This window comes from Pseudophryne corroboree, chromosome 1, assembly GCF_028390025.1.
Source record: "Pseudophryne corroboree isolate aPseCor3 chromosome 1, aPseCor3.hap2, whole genome shotgun sequence".
Taxonomy (NCBI): domain Eukaryota; kingdom Metazoa; phylum Chordata; class Amphibia; order Anura; family Myobatrachidae; genus Pseudophryne; species Pseudophryne corroboree.
In genome coordinates this window covers 253901691-253918034 of record NC_086444.1, presented here as the reverse complement: position 1 = coordinate 253918034, position 16344 = coordinate 253901691, and the positions used below count along the sequence as shown (strand labels likewise).

Sequence of the window (16344 nt, the reverse complement as noted above, 5' to 3'; positions counted from 1 at the left end):
GGCACACACATAATATTACACGGCTACACCCCTGTTATACGCTTCACCAATCTGCACAGTGAGAGTTGTGGGATGTACGCATCCAAATCATTGAGTCTAATAAAGCAGATGCCTGTAAATAAAATACCACCATTAAAAATGAACAATGTACAGTACATGCAAGTTTCTGAGTACAAAATAAGTTGACATCAAATTCGTGTGCTTGAAGTGGTGCTTTGATAAGTTGCCACCAACTTTCTAATAAAAACCAAAACAGACTGTCTCTGAATACAGTGATGCCACTCTCTATATCAAGATCAATCTTCAGTGGTTGCAGTTTTAGATGCAGAGTTCTGTCTGTCAGTCTTGGTGTTAGCACAGCAGAAGGATCTCAGTGACCGAATCTTTAAACTGATTTTGTAATTAATCAGCATAAGTAAGTAAGGGCTGAGACTAGAATATCCAGCAGATAAGACAGCAAGCACAGTCGACATTAAATACCATGAACCAATGCACTTTAAATGCCAGACTAAGATAAAATGCGTGACCCACAGGGCTGTGACAATAACCATTAAAACTATGATCACTTTGGAAGCCCGCAGGACCTCTGTCTCAGAAGGATCATGTCCAATCCAAATATTACCATACGTCGCTTTCTTTTGCTCGTGGAAAAGCAGCAGAATGCGAAAACTGACCAGGACTAAAGTGGCAAGTGGAAGCAAGTCAATGATGACCATAAACACCTGATGATAAAACAATTCAACAACATCATCAGGAAAAAAAAGTTTGCACTCTTCATAAAGAAATGTGTGATGAGGGGGATAGGAAACATTGAATAGACTAAGGCTTTCAGCATTATTCCCAAATACTAAGTAAGGACAACAAACCGCAACTGCTGTGACCCACAAAGTGGACACACCTATGAGGTGATGCATGCGCCATTTGCCATTAGGAGGTGTCCTCAGTGGATGGACAACACGATTGAGCTTAACACAATAGAACACAGCCAAGTACAGGGTAAACCAGATCTCCAGTTTGGTGGTCATCGATGTAGTGAATAATCTAATTTTGCAGAGAAGAGGATTAGGGAGAAATCCAGCACTGGAAACTATATTGATTGTATTGACCACAATATTTTTCACAACATGCGTAAATGCAAGACTGAAAATGAGAGCGAATGATGTTGGCAGGCGTCTTGTAATGCACCTCCATGTGCAGAAAATCAATATAGCATTTCCCAGTACGCTTACAACGAGTAAGATGCAGCAGGCAATTATTTCAACGATACTTGACGAAAGCTTCATCTTTATCGTCAGTGGGATCTCCAAGCAGACTGTGTCACTTGTCCAGTGCTAAATGGCACATGAAAGGACTTTTAGTTGTGGTCACCATGCTACATAAAAAGGAATTCACGGCTGAAATGTGAGAAAGTGGAAATAATCTTCAGAGCCATAAAACCCAAGCACTCTGTATACCGTGAGACAGATAAATGTGCAGTTACATTGGGGTTATGTGGCATTATCATGGGACTGAGTGATGGAAGAGAAAAACACATGTATACCTGTTAATTACGTTTCAGAGAAGCCTGGTAACAGTCGAGCAACATATAATCATTTCTCGTGGGAATTCTCCTGCAATACATAATCTACTACTGTTTCAGATGAAAAAGAAATAGAGAACTGTCATTAATTTAATCAATAATCTGAAAAGAGAATTGCTTTAACTGATTGTTTCTCAGACTAGTCCTCAGGGGAACAATAATATTTAAGACCACTGTAGATCAGACTGTAGCTCATCTGTGTTGAACCATTACATCTATATATTAATAGGAAAACAAAGACTTTTATGAGTTAATTACATCATATACCAAATTAAAGCTATTGTTCTGTAGATTTGCAGAATTTTATTGGCGTTACAATTGGTTGCTTTATTTTGGAGTTACGTGGCAAAATGTGCGCCTGCCATTTACAATGCATCACCATCGTGCTCTGTGAAAATGTGGCAGTTGGTGAACTCTCCCTGTGCACCTGCTGGGTGACCTGGAACATGTGACCTGCTGGGTGATTTGCAAACTGTGACAGATATTTGCAGCCACCCACTAAACTGAGATTTTTTGACTCCTGAGGGGATGAAAAAAGTTAAAATGTTCCGCCCAGCAAATCTTTGCCTGGTTGAAACTTGGACACATCAGCTACTGTATCATCTATGATAAAGTACAATCAGGGCTGCCAAGAGAAATCCTAGGCCTTGGTACAGCTACTCCCGGGATCCCACTTTGAGGGGGTGTAGCCACAGCATGTTCGGGTCGTGACTGCACTTCTTTGGGGGCATGTCCAAGGCAGTAGAGAGCATGGCTGGGCCCAGATACTTTTCAAGGGGTGTGGCCTAATCCCAGGAGGCGTGACAATGCACCCTTAGAAAAAAAATACAGAAAAAAATATATGTGCTGGGCTGAGGATGAGACCTGCAGCTGCTGCTGCCGCCCGGTAAGGGGGGAGGACCTGGGCCCCCACTGGGCACCACTATCAGACCTGGGCCTGGGTAATTTGTACCCTCCCCCCCCTTTCTCGGCACCACTGAGTACAATCACAGCGACTTTAAGTAACAAATGTCAATCATTACACTGCTTAATCTTGCTGGTAAGAGGGCATTAAATGTGCCAACGGCCTCCACCCAAACCATTATGTCTCACTTACAATTCCATAGCAAAAAAATGAAGAAGTAGATTCCTGACCTAGCACTCACTGGTCCCGTGACTCATTACTTTTATGACAGTTGCCACAGACAATCTGACAGAAGAAAGTAATGAAGAACATCACAGACTGGGGGGGGTCACAACACTGTGGATGAAAATATACTGCAGAATACAGGGAACTTTAAGCAACACAAATAGGGGGTCTGTTTATTAAGCAGTAATAACCCCTTTCCCCAGCATTTTAGCCATGGAAAGGGCTTATCAGTACTTCCCCAAATTTACCGAGGTGTCACATTGGGAGAAATTACGGATTTCTCTGCAGGTGCCTTTGTTCCGCCATCCCCACAGAACTCTATGGGAAAGAAGGGCTTACTCAATTTAACAAGTATATGAAAACACAGCTCTTTGCTGCTAGCTTGTGCCATCTCAGAAACTCCTTGATCCCCTCTGAGTCAAATCCACATGCGCCTGGCGGATGTACACAGCACATGCATATATCTCTTTAGCTGACACGTTAGGCTTCCAGTAAAAGCAAGAAAACCCTGGCAGAGGAGCCCTGGTATGGTAAATTGCGTTGCAACTACAAAGTGTATCACAGTGATATATCCCTTAATGATAAAGCCATCGGTATGCATTGGCATGTTCCAAACTGAAAACTGAATCTACAGAGATAATGTACGTGTGCCTTCATTTGCTACAAAAATTCTGGCTCTGTTCTTCGTATACTACACATTATATAATACATAAGTAAGCTATCACGCAGATGGCTTCCTACTGTTCAGTAGTATGTAAAGACCTAGTCCCTCTCGGGCATTCAATTACCCTTTCATCTTGTCAATCTTACTGGTGCCAAAGGTAGCTATCAGGACTACCAGTTATGTGAACAGGGCCAGAAGCAAGGCGCCCCCTTTCTGCCTTCATTAGATCCTTGTCACAGTAAGGAATAGCATAGCTGACATAAGAAAACAGATAGGTAGAAGATACAGTATTTAGAATTTCAGAGGGAGCCCGATTCTTACTTACATACTATACATTGCTTCCAGCAGTTTTAAAACTATAGAAAAAAAAGTAACATACAGTAGCAACTAAAAAAGGTGTTGTAACGAGCTCTGCAACGTGATAGGATAGATAATTCTTCTTATCGTTCTCTGCTATATTGATGTCATCTATAGTATGATCAGCAGTCAGAGAAGCATCATGGCATGATAACCTACGAGGCATACAGGGAAAACACTAGTACTTTCTGAATCAGAGCCAAGCATTACTACAGTTGCATGAACTGCTCTGTGCAAATTAAAACTAATTCACACACATATAAAATTCTAAATAAGTAATTTCTAAAAAAAATATATGCAAAACAAAGGTATATCTGGTAGGTACATTTCCTGGGATTAGGTGTTTTATTGCATATAGCATGGAAAATGTATTTACTGTATATCAAATGTCATGGCTTCTAAACCAGAATTCAGGAGTCATGTTACATAGTTGTCAAAAGTTTCACAAAATATTCACCTGCTAATATAATAATAATAATAATAAAGTATTCAGCCCAACCATGTTTCATATGTCCCACCTTATAATGTTGGGGATTCTGGGCAATTGGACATGCGCTACTGCTAACGCACCCAAGAAGTGGGTGTGGTCATGGCATCAGGGTATGTCCAGCACTTCCGCTGCACTGGACCACCCCCTGTGTTGTTCCCCTCCGCCAAATGCACCATTTGAATGCCATGCAAACTATAGCAGCTGTGCAATGACCAGGACATGCCTCCCAAACTTCTGGCCCAATCAAGACAATATTGGCCAGATCTGGGCGAAAGGACAGAGTCCTCAAAGCAGAACAGGCCTGCCTAAGAATAGTCATGTAATATTTAGTTGTGTAATATTTATTTTACAATGCGTCAGTATGTAATGGAGTCCAAGATCACCGAAGGTGCGGGATTTTGGCCAAGCTTGGATGTTTTTTTAAAGTGACAAACACTTACAAGGCAAAACTATGCCTTGTAAGTAATTGCCCCTTTAAATAAAAAAAAGTCCAAGCTCAGCCGGCATCCCGCACCTCCGGCGATCTGGGACTCCAATACATCCCGCCGATAGACTGAAAATACAGTATAGTGAACAATGTACAGATGGGTCCATGTTTATCTTAGCCTTTAATAGGATTAACTGAGACTGGGCAGTCGGACTTAATCCCCTGCTGTAATGACTTTGGTGGTCATTCCGAGTTGATCGCTAGCTGCATTCGTTCGCTGTGCAGCGGTGATGCAAAAAAATGGCAGTTCTGCGTATGCGGCGCAATGCGAACGCGCGACGTACTATTACAACGAACGATGTAGTTTCACACAGGGTCCAGCGAAGCATTTCAGTCGCACTGCTGGCCGCAGAGTGACTGACATGAAGTGAGCGTTTCTGGGTGTCAACTGACTGTTTTCAGGGAGTGTTCGGAAAAACGCAGGCGTGCCAGGAAAAACGTAGGCGTGGCTGGGCGAACGCAGGACGTGTTTGTGACGTCAAAACAGCAACTAAACAGTCTGAAGTGATCGCAAGCACTGAGGTTTAGAGCTACTCAGAAACATGCACAAAAAAACTTTGTAGCCACTCTGCGATCCTTATGTTCGCACTTCTGCTAAGCTAAAATACACTCCCAGTGGGCGGCAGCATAGCGTTTGCACGGCTGCTAAAAACTGCTAGCGAGCGATCATCTCGGAATGACCCCCTTAATCCCCTGCTGTATTGTTCGCTGCTATGTATTGCAGCTGAGAACAATAGATGAGGGGGTTTATGTAAATAAACCATGGTGTGCCTAGGCACAGCAAAGAAGCCAAGATAACCGTGGACCCATCTGTATATAACAACATAATAATGCATCTTTATGCACAATCCTAGGAATAAATCTACCTGGTAAAATATTTTCTTAAAGGACTATTCCAAAACAACTCCAAAAACTCATTCTACAGCCATCGCAAGAAGTGATTCAGTGGAACAAAGAGGTGGAATCTACACGGCGTGATTAATGTAGTGTCAAATATTGCACTGAAAGTTAGTTCATCATAAAAGGTAATAAAACTCAGCTATTATACACAGAACCTCTCACATGATGGAAGCGTGAGAATTCAGGCAGACAAGCTAGATTTTCATGCAGACGTATTTGCTTCTGGTTTTCACGTCAAGTGACATTTCCTGAAATTGATAATTATAATTGCTCACAAAGGTTTTGGGTCAGGGAAAGAACAAAAGGGAAAAAAAATCCCAGGCACTGTTATTTTATTCATTCCCTTTCCAGCACATGACACATTTGATTTATGTTACTGAGAGAATAAGTTCCAAGCAAAGGATCACCTTATCCCTACTAACGTTTATTCAGAGTGTTCCCTTCTTATTAAAGTTCAACAGTTCAAAGAAGTCATTTTTAAGAGGTTACCTTCAGAAGACAGAGTAGTTTGCAAAGCTTTTTCATCCATATGCAAGGATAATGGTTATACCATGACAAATTTTATTTGACAGCAAACTAAAAAAAAAAAAAACAATGAGAAGAAAAAAATAGTAAGTTTACATTATCTCCCTTCACAGAACTAGTGTTAAAGAGGACTTCTAGACAGCCACTTTGTGGGCTGATCCAATATTCAGCCTATGAAATCACTAGGGGCAATACCGCAAAATGATTCTCGGTGTGACTAGTTCACTTTTACTGGATATACTGTCATCTGATGTTAACCACAAGAAGAAAAAAATATCAGGGAACATGAGCCAATGTGCTAAAGACATACAGTTTATATCAGTTTTTGTCATGCCTATAAAAAGTGCAAATAAAATGGGTTTATTCCCACTGCATCCATATAAAGGGAACTTGCTGCATTATTAACTGCGAACTGCTATGCACGTTAAAGGGGCAATATACTTTTGTGACAAAGTCATGAAATGAGTTGCAGTATTAAGAAGTGCTGCAAGAAATTCTAGAATGTTCATGAAATAATCAAACATCTGTGTAAAGAATGTAGCCTTTATTCTGCTATTATAAATTAACATTTAAAGTGAAACATTTTATTTAAGCAAAATATTACTCTACAAGTAACACTCCTTGTACGTGCCATCCTGGGGGGTATATTTGCTAAATTGCGGGTTTACAGAAGTGGAGATGTTGCTCATAGCAACCAATCAGATTCTAGCTATTACCTTCTAGAAAGTGCTAGATAAATGAAATAAGTAGAATTTGATTGGTTGTTATGGGCAACATCTCCTCTTCTATAAACCTGCACATTAGTAAATATACCCTTAAGGCAGGGCTCGACAAATCCCAGGGGCCAGGTAGCCATGGCCCCTAGATTTTTCTGCCTGGCTACCAGATTTTGGAGGGAGTAAGTAGATCCTCTTCAGCTCTAACAGCCCCAGCGGAGATTTTTGGAGGCATGCCTGTATTGCGGCCAGGGCCGGATCCGGGGCTTCTGGCGGCCCGGGTGGCATTAGGGGGCGTGGCTTCATACAGGGGGCGTGGTCAATTACGCCCCCTGTACTATTGTAGGATGTGCGGTGTGCGATGACGTCATCGCGCACCGCACAGCAAAGGTCCTCTTCACAAAGGTAAACTAGACGCTAAGCGTCTAGTTCCCTTCGTGTAGAGGACCTTTACTGTGCGGTGCGAGATGACGTCAACGCGCACCGCACATCATTACAGTGAAGGTCCTCTCCAGGAAGGGAAATTAGATGCGTAGCGTCTAGTTTCCCTTCACAGCGGGCAGCCCACGAAGGGGAACTAGACGCGTAGTGTCTAGTTTCCCTTCACAACGGACAGCGGGCCGCGGCAGCAGGGGGCACCACAGCAGCAGCGGATCTTGCCATGGTGCGGCGCCCTCCAGAAGGCGGCGCCCCGGTTAAAAGTCCTGCTTGCCCGTGGCAAGATCCGCTACCGATTGCGGCAGCCATTTCTTGCACAGGAGTGCATGTGCTGAATGTCTGTCCCAGCCTGCGCCGACTGTTGTGCCTGTCTGTCCCATCCTGCTCTGTCTGCTGTCTCCAAACTCCGGCTGCATTGGGATCTCCAATAAGAGGGATTATGCGTGGCCAGGGATTGCGGCTTCGGAGGGGAAGTGATGAGGCCACAGGTTAGGAGGGATTGTTTGCCTGGGGGAAGGCTGCGGAGTGGTTGTTTGCCTGGAGAGTACCCCTTTATTTGTGTGGCCGTGGGGGTTAGTTGCTCATTAATGTGGCTGCTGAGGAGGGGGGGTTGTCGTTTGCCTGGGGGTAGTGCAGTGTGAATGCAGAGGGCTGGTATGCCAGGGGGTATCCCCTTGGTTGTGTGGCCGTGGGGGTTGGTTTGCCTGGGGGTGGGGGGGAAAGCTGCTCAGTAATGACGTGTATGCATGGGGGGGTTTCAGTTACTTTGTCTTTATGAGGGGGGCGCGGTGGTCTGGCTCCTACACTTTCATCCTGGCTCCTAAATTTGAGAAAAATTTGTCAAACCCTGCCCTAAGGATCTGACACAATATTTGTTTACTCTCTTTCAGCGTGCTGGGTCTCCACTGTGGGATTATGGATTACAAGTTTCATCTATATTATATAATTGTTCCACAAACAAACACTAGTTACTGTATCCAATTAATGATGAGTATAATGGTTAAATACAGTATCACATACAGCCTGGGATGACCAACACAGCTCTGACGAATGCTAGAAGAACTGCCTCAGTGCTGAGGACAAGTGGTCATAACGGATCCAGGTACAAGCTAGTTACACAGCAAGCAACGAATCCCGAGATCACAAAAAAGCACAGGCCTCAGAAAATAACACATCTGTACTTCATTCAGCTCCAAACTTATTTATGAGTTGACCTATGGTAATATGCCTGGAGCTGAATAAAGTACAGAAGTTTTGTCAGCATGATCCTTATCGACATTGTGGAAAGGAGTTTCTATTACCAGTGAGCAATGGTTCACAATCCATGATATGTCTAATGAAATGATAATAACATTAAATTACAAACCATTCTATAGTCTCCCAGTCACTGCATTCAATGAATATGGTTTGTCCTGACAGTGTTATGAGATGTAAAAAGTAAATAAGTTTATAGTCAAACATACTGTAGTACAATTTACTCAAGTCAGTGACTTGGCATGGGGCAGACTTTGTCAGAAAAGATGAGGCGCAATAAATTTTAACTACAGCTTTATTACTTTTTTCATTATGTGTGATGAAAGGAGGGGTACATACTGTATGTGGAAATAGGGGGGAGGGGGTACCATGCATCTCATTGGAAACCCAAATAAATCTTTGCTGTTCGTGGGGGCAGAGAAAAAAAATAGGACTATCAGTAATGGGATGGGGGATGGGGGGAAGGGAAGGGGGTAAAGGTGACCGGAATTATCGTAGTGCTGTGGCCATAACACCGGTCGGCAACTCTCACGATAGTTAATCCATATGGTACAACATTTAGGCATTCCTACAGTATGTATACTCATTATGGGCTGGATTCTGAGTCGGATGCAAAGTGGCTGGTTTTAAGAGATACAGCAGAAGTCAGATTTACTAACTTATGCACCATTACTAGGGCTAATGTGAGGATCCGTGTGGCTATAAGTAGGAAGCTGCTCTGCCCACTGTCTTCACATCCACAGTCACCCCATGCTAGGTGGAAGAGACCTGTCTGAAACAGGCTTCCCTTCTCCGCATGCATGACTTAGCATAGCACAGGACTCAAGCGACACTCCCAAAGCTAGAACAGTACAGTGTGATCACAGTGGCACAGCTAAGTTCCCACCCTGGAACACACATTTCATGTTAAAAGAGATCTGGCCAAGATCCTTCTATCACCCGGACATATGCAAAAATGTGTAAATTGGCTTCTGTACATGCGCTATATGCTAAAGCTCACCATTTGCATTTGTTAAGTGAGATCCTTCCAACTTAAAATCAAGCCCTATATGTATAAGTCTATGTGTCTGCCATAATGGGGGATACCCTGGTTGCCAGGTCAGTGTAGGGTGTAGAGGTGTTAGTAATGTAGTGTAGGTTATAAAGGGGTCAGTATAGTACTAATACCAAATACGTAGTACACTATTATTTAATTAAGGCACAAAATGCCAGAAGTATGCAATCTGGGTAGAAAACTAAAAGGCAGAGGTCCGGTACGAGTGACTTGCACCACCATTTATCGCTATGCTTCAACTATGTCAGTTTTTGTATGGGCTCTACTTGATCTAGAACCAGCCCTGCATTTAAGAAAGTCTAAAAGATCAACAATACCAATACAAGTGGTCCTGTGTATATTTCCATTCACACAGCACTAAGTTGTTAACAAGATGTGAAGTTCTAGTTCTTAGTTTGTATTTGTAACTCTCAGATAACAAATTTAAATAAAATTGCAAATGCATAATAAGTATGAGCTTGCAAATGTAATTTAAATGTTTTCTTACTTTTTCACAATTGAACAGTGTGCAATTACTGTGTATAAGTTCAAAGTTTTAATTTACAGTTCACGTGTAAAGTGTTACAATTACAATGAAGCCACTTTAGCTTTAGCCAACTACAGCAATGACAGACATGATGACCTTGTACATAGCTTACTTATTTTGGTTTATCTAAAGTTTGAGAATTTATAACACATTTTTGATCTTTACAACCAGTTAAAGAACTACCTTGACAAAATTGTTTACAGTCAATAGGAGAAAACTATTCTAAGATTCTGCAGGTATCATGAACATTGGTTTCCGTGCTGGTCTACCTCTGCTGCCCACACAAGCAGCAAGTCTGACTGAAATACCATGAAATCAAGACCATGTAACCTACCAAGTCTGACTTCTTCCTATATGTAAAACAGGCTGGACAGTTTCTGGTCGGCTATACCTTTACTGATTGTTTGTGTGTCAAACCACCCATTAGCTCTCCATCTTCCAACATAGGCAGTAGCAGGAGAAACAGCCTCTCCTATACATGGGAACCCCACTTGGAGCAGGCATTCTGAACCACAACATTGTTGGGGGAGGGAGAGGGGAGTATTAGAATCTAGGGAGGTACAGTATATGGTGCTGTTTATATGAGGACATACTTTGAGTCTTCAGGCATCCCTGAAAAGGCCCCGACTGATAATTCTTTTTTTAATTTGAGTTCCTCACACAAAATTTTCCTGGAAAAATAGTAAATTATGTCTCCACACAATAAGATGGGACTTCTGGAGAATCTCGTTTACACAGAAGCTCTGTGAGCCAATGCTCCACTCACTGTGTTTTTAGAGTATGCCAAGTTTCAGCAGACACTGCATCTGTACCAGTAGGCTGACCTGTTTCTGCCTTCTTTAGCCTCATCAGCGCAGGGTGGGTTGCTCTAAAAACCTTGTGATTATGAAGTGACATAGGGGTATCAGTAATAATTTAGAGTAGGGGTGAGTTTATGCTTTATGAAACAAAAGTCTTCCTAATGGTCAATAAAATGATTACATCAGAACTCATTAATTATATAAATATTATTTACAGAAACTGAATCATATATTAGCATCACTTTTCATTACATATTTAATATTATTTACATTAAATTAATTAATAATTGACAAAATATGGTTTTACGGAGTAAACAATATCTTAGTGGTTCTCAAACTGTGTGCCTAGGCAAATCAAATGATTTATGGTCAATGTAACAGACAAAACCAGAGCTGGTGGCTGGCAATCATAAAATATATGGACAAGCAGAAGTGAATCTTGTCCCTCACCACACAATGGATCCTTAGCATATAAACACAATTAATTTAATACTTATTTCTAAATTTCTCAATAAAAAACTTTCGGCCTAAGAATGCCGTGAAAAAATTCTGATACTCTAAGGTGCCGTGATTCAAAAAAGTTTGGTAACCACTGCACTTATCTTATTTTAGAGCCACCTAAAGAACTGACCTCAGTACCGCACAGGTGAATAAAATTATTTCTTCCAGTACTAGTAGTAGCTAATTAGTCACTGACAAAGCAGTAAATAAAAACACCATTGAAAGGTTAACCTTCATATTGTAGATGGATATTTTCTTTTTTAGCTATATTTATTTATGCATCCTCTGAAAAATGTAGATACCGTTATTCTTTCATCAATGTGGGACCTCTACTGCTCAGTAATGAATATGGGGTACCGGACCACTATTAGTGCAGGGGTTCTCAACTCCAGTCCTCAAGTACCACAAACAGGTCAAGTTTTGTGGATTTCTTTAATCATGCACGGGTGAGCTAATCTATATTGCTGGGTCAGTAATTATCTCGTCTGCTTCCACAGACAGAAATCCTCAAAATATGATCTGTTAGAAACACTTCAGTATTGAGGTTGAGAGTCTCTGGTCATACATCACTTCATGCCCGTACATAAAAGGAATCCTACTAAGGAATTTCAGAAACATTATATAGTAGCTGTTAAAAATTTATTTTCGTAAATATACCAGGCATATAAAACCTCTAAGTCAATTAATAATAAAGGAGATCATGAATATTAAAAGGCTTTCACATCTCACATTCTGCAGGTCAGCCACATTTTTCCTTGAGCCTTATGAGTCAAGAAAGAAAGAAACATACACTGAGAGGCCAGTTCAATAGATACGCCTTTCTAGTACTGGATAGGGCCGCCATTTACCCCATATAAGCCTGAATACTTTGAGGCATAAATACAGCAACGTGCTGAAAAAATTCTTTAGATATTCTGGTCCATGTTGTCATGATAACAGCATGCTGCTGCTGTATATTTGTTGGCTGAACACTCATGCTGTGAATCTCCTATTCCAACACATCCCAAACGTGCTCAATTGGATTGAGATCTGGTGAAAGAGGAAGCTATTGAGTACACCGAGCTTACTGTAATGTTTGTACAACCAGCTAGAGTAGTTTTGAGCTTTATTATTTGGTGTATTACCCCTCTGGAAGAGCTCAGTAGAAGATGGGTTGACTGTGGCCATAAAAGAATGAAAAATGATAGCAACAATAGTCAATGCTTAATTGGTATTAATAGGCTTAATATGTGACAGGAAAACATTACACTATCACAAACAGCAGTATGAATCAATGATACAAGGCAGGATGGATCCATTCAAGGTGTTTACGCAAAATTCTGACCATACCAACGGCAATTCATCAGCCGTCCAGTTCTGGTGAATCTTTGCTTTTTGCTTTCTTGCTTTCTGTAGACTCAGTTTCCTGTTCACAGCTAACAAAAGTGTGACCCAGTAACTTCAAGGTTCAACATGCTAGGCATGCAGATATGTTCTTCTGCATATCATTATTGCAACTCCCACTGATTGGTATAGCCCATGGCTTGCGCCTGCAGAAATGCCGCTCACTGAATATTTTTTTGTTTTGCATAGGCCAACATTCTCTGTAACCTGTAGAGACTGCATGAACATCCCAGGAGATCAGCAGTCTTTGAGATACTTGAACCATCCTGTCTGCCACATACAATTATTCCACGGACAAAGCCACTTAGATTACATTTCTTCCACATTCTGGTGTTTGGTCTGAGCATCAACTGATTTACTGCCACATAAATGGTTTACAAGATTTGTGTAGTAATTAGCAAGTGTACAGATGTAAATAAATGTCCATTGAGTATGAATACATCTGTCATTTGCTGACAGTCATATCTAACCATTAACTCAGTTTTGACCTGGTCTGTTGCCACTTTGGTTGTTGCACTTTGCAACACCAACTGACTGGACCACAGTGGTCCTCATACAATGGGATCAGTCATTATCTGCACACACATTGTGAAGTAGTCATAAGTCAATCAAACTTAACAGCAAGCTGGCTAAAAACTGGATTTATCAAAAATACATTTCAACGTTTAGCTATTTTGGACAAGAATAAACTGGGCAGACTTATGGAGGTATATTTTCTAAAGGTTGATTTCTGATTTGGGTCGATTTTTGGTCGATGTCTGGCGATTTTTGATCGATTTTGTGTCTCAGAGTCTAAATCACACATTTACAAACAGATGATTTTTTATATTGTTTAAGAAATATGTCACAAATCATGTTAGTAAATGTGGAATTTAGACCCTGAAATACAAAACCAAAACAAACACAAACCAAAAATCGACCCAGATCTACGTTTAGTAAATATGCAACTTCAATCCTACATTTACTAACAGATAATTTTGACATATTTTTTTTAAGGAAGGTCTAAAATCATCTATTACTAAATGTGTGATATAGACCCTGAAACACAAAATCGATCAAAAATAGTCCAAACATCGAACCAAAATGACTTTTAGTAAATATACTTCTGGCAAATGCCAGGGGGGCCGATGGGCTGGCGGGCTGGTCCCGTCCACAGAGAGCCGGGAACGCCGCGTGCAGCGCAGCTCCTGGCTCTCCGTTTTGTCCGCCGCTGCCACCGTAGTGCCCCGTTTCTAAGCAATATGGGGGCGTGCTGCGAGTCCACTCCCCCATTTGCAGTGTCCGCGTCCCCGTTTCTTGGCGAGCGTGCCCCCGTTTACGTACGCGCACACGGATGCCAGGGCCGGAGGAGGCCCCAGTCCGTCCCTGTTTACAAGGCATGGTTATGAAAGGACTGCCCTTTTAATAAAATGTCGGAGTTCGGCCAGCATCCTGCACGTTGGGCGGAACAAGCACACCAGCACGTAATGTAGTACAAGGAATAGGTTTGAGCTGCTATAAAAGAGGTATTGATAAATGAATGATCATTATAATAAAGGAAGCTAGAAAAATATTTTTATGTGAAACAGACACACTACTGGATGGAAATACATTGTAAAAATACAGCAGCCATTTAACCTGGCATTCTACAAATCTGGTACCTTTATGCTGAAAATGAAAGTATGTGAAATAATAATGATAATATTGCAGCGCTTATTTTCCTGACCTCTGAAAATGAAGCTGAATTTACAGCGCAGATGTCTTTTCCCCTCTAAAGTTCAAACAGATGTTAAGGATAAATACCAAGATAGTCTTATTCCTAAAATACTATATGAATTACTAAATACAGTCAAAAGTCTCCAGAGCTTACTTTAAAAGCAGCTGCACACCTTTCGTTTACTCTCTCCGATCTCTTCCAACGAAAATATAATAAAAAGAGCAAATTTCCAAATATCGAAAGCCTCAGTGCATGTGTCTGATTATGTGTGTTTTCGTTTTGCTGATGCAAACAGATATATCCCAATGTATACCTGTTGCTCACTGAACTCCAATATCACTACAGCCATTGTTCTTTAACGAAAAAGAGGTGTTAGTGATACATATACAGTATTGAAGATGCATATTATCAATATAAATGATTAGTGAATCTACCCCTAGGCTGTCATTCTTTTTATCCTACAGTACCTCTATATGCCCATCATCAGTCACACTGTGGTACTGTAAATCTGACCGAGTACAGCTGTGCAAATATGTATATACGCTGCAGTATATTGAACGTTCTATGCCAAATCCTAAAGCAAGCAGTTATAACAGAAGTAATGATGGCACAGCAAATTTCTATTTTACCATCTAGAACTGTTGAAGTGCACACATGATTTTACTATCAGTCTCTGGAGTATATCACAAGCTAGAACTATTTTTATGGTAAACCTTCATTTGAAATAGTCCTGAATAATGGCGTATTATTTTATTGGGATGTAATCATGATACCGGCGGTCGGGATCCCGCCGGACAGTATACCGATGGCGGTATACCGACCACTAGAAATACCAACAGTCGGCATGCCAACTAACAGGGACTATTCCCACACGTGGGAATACCCGCAAGGGTCTTCGATGCGCTCACCACAAACCCCCGCCACCAATTTGGCTGACGGGATCCCAGCGTCAGTAGGTTGACCACCAGGATCACCACCGCCGGTCACCTGATCCCAACCCCATTAATGAGTACTATGAGATCTGTATTAAAATTAGATAAACCCTCCATCAAAAATGTCTATTTTCAATGGGGATAGCACTTCTCCTTATTTATCAAGCTTATGTTATCTTCACTGGCTTCCCTCTACCCAAAGAATGGGCAGTGGGGGTCATTCCGAGTTGATCGCTCGCCGCCGTTTTTCGCAGCGCAGCGAGCAGGTTACTACTGCGCATGCGTATGCACTGCAATGCGCAGGTGCGTCGTACGGGTTCAAAGCAGATCATTGCTGAGCGATGGATTTAACAAAGAATCCATTCGCACAGCCGATCACAAGGAGATTGACAGGAAGAGGGCGTTTGTGGGTGGCAACTGACAGTTTTATGGGAGTGTTTGGAAAAAAGCAGGCGTGTCCAAGCGTTTGCAGGGCGGGTGTCTGACGTCAATTCTGGGACCAAAAAGACTGAAGTGATCGCAGCAGCTGAGTAAGTCCAGAGCTACTCGGAAACTGCAAAAAACTTTTTCGTCCTGTTCGGCTGCACACGGGTTCGCACACTTGCAAAGTGAAAATACACTCCCCTGTGGGCGGCGACTATGCGTTTGCGCGGCTGCAAAAAGTAGCTAGCGAGCGATCAACTCGGAATGAGGGCCCATATTTTTTAAAGAAGGATAGCAGCAGAAGGATCGTTACAGGAAAAATGCTTTATTATTTAAATAAACCATTTTATTTCATAAAATATAAATATAAAAAAATATATATATATTTTTTTTAAGTTCAAAAATTCAATTGTATTTTTTTCCCCAGAAGTGGAACCCCCAGGGCCACTGCATAGGTGTGAGCTGGCAAAATGGCTCACATACAAGAGCC

At 41.6% G+C, this 16344-nt stretch overlaps 2 protein-coding genes across 4 annotated transcripts in view; both read right to left on the bottom strand.

The window, feature by feature from the left end:
• Window positions 1-16344, bottom strand: part of SNCAIP (synuclein alpha interacting protein) — a 449424-nt gene that overhangs the window by 312942 nt on the left and 120138 nt on the right. The window lies entirely within an intron of this gene.
• Window positions 297-1591, bottom strand: LOC134924484 (taste receptor type 2 member 134-like). Its single transcript, XM_063920844.1, has one exon. It carries the CDS (start codon window positions 1281-1283, stop codon window positions 297-299), a length of 987 nt encoding a protein of 328 aa, XP_063776914.1. The 5' UTR covers window positions 1284-1591.

Bases quoted from the DNA above. Each gene is read 5' to 3' on its own strand.
- LOC134924484 (XM_063920844.1), bottom strand. From the start codon at position 1,283: ATGAAGCTTTCGTCAAGTATCGTTGAAATAATTGCCTGCTGCATCTTA.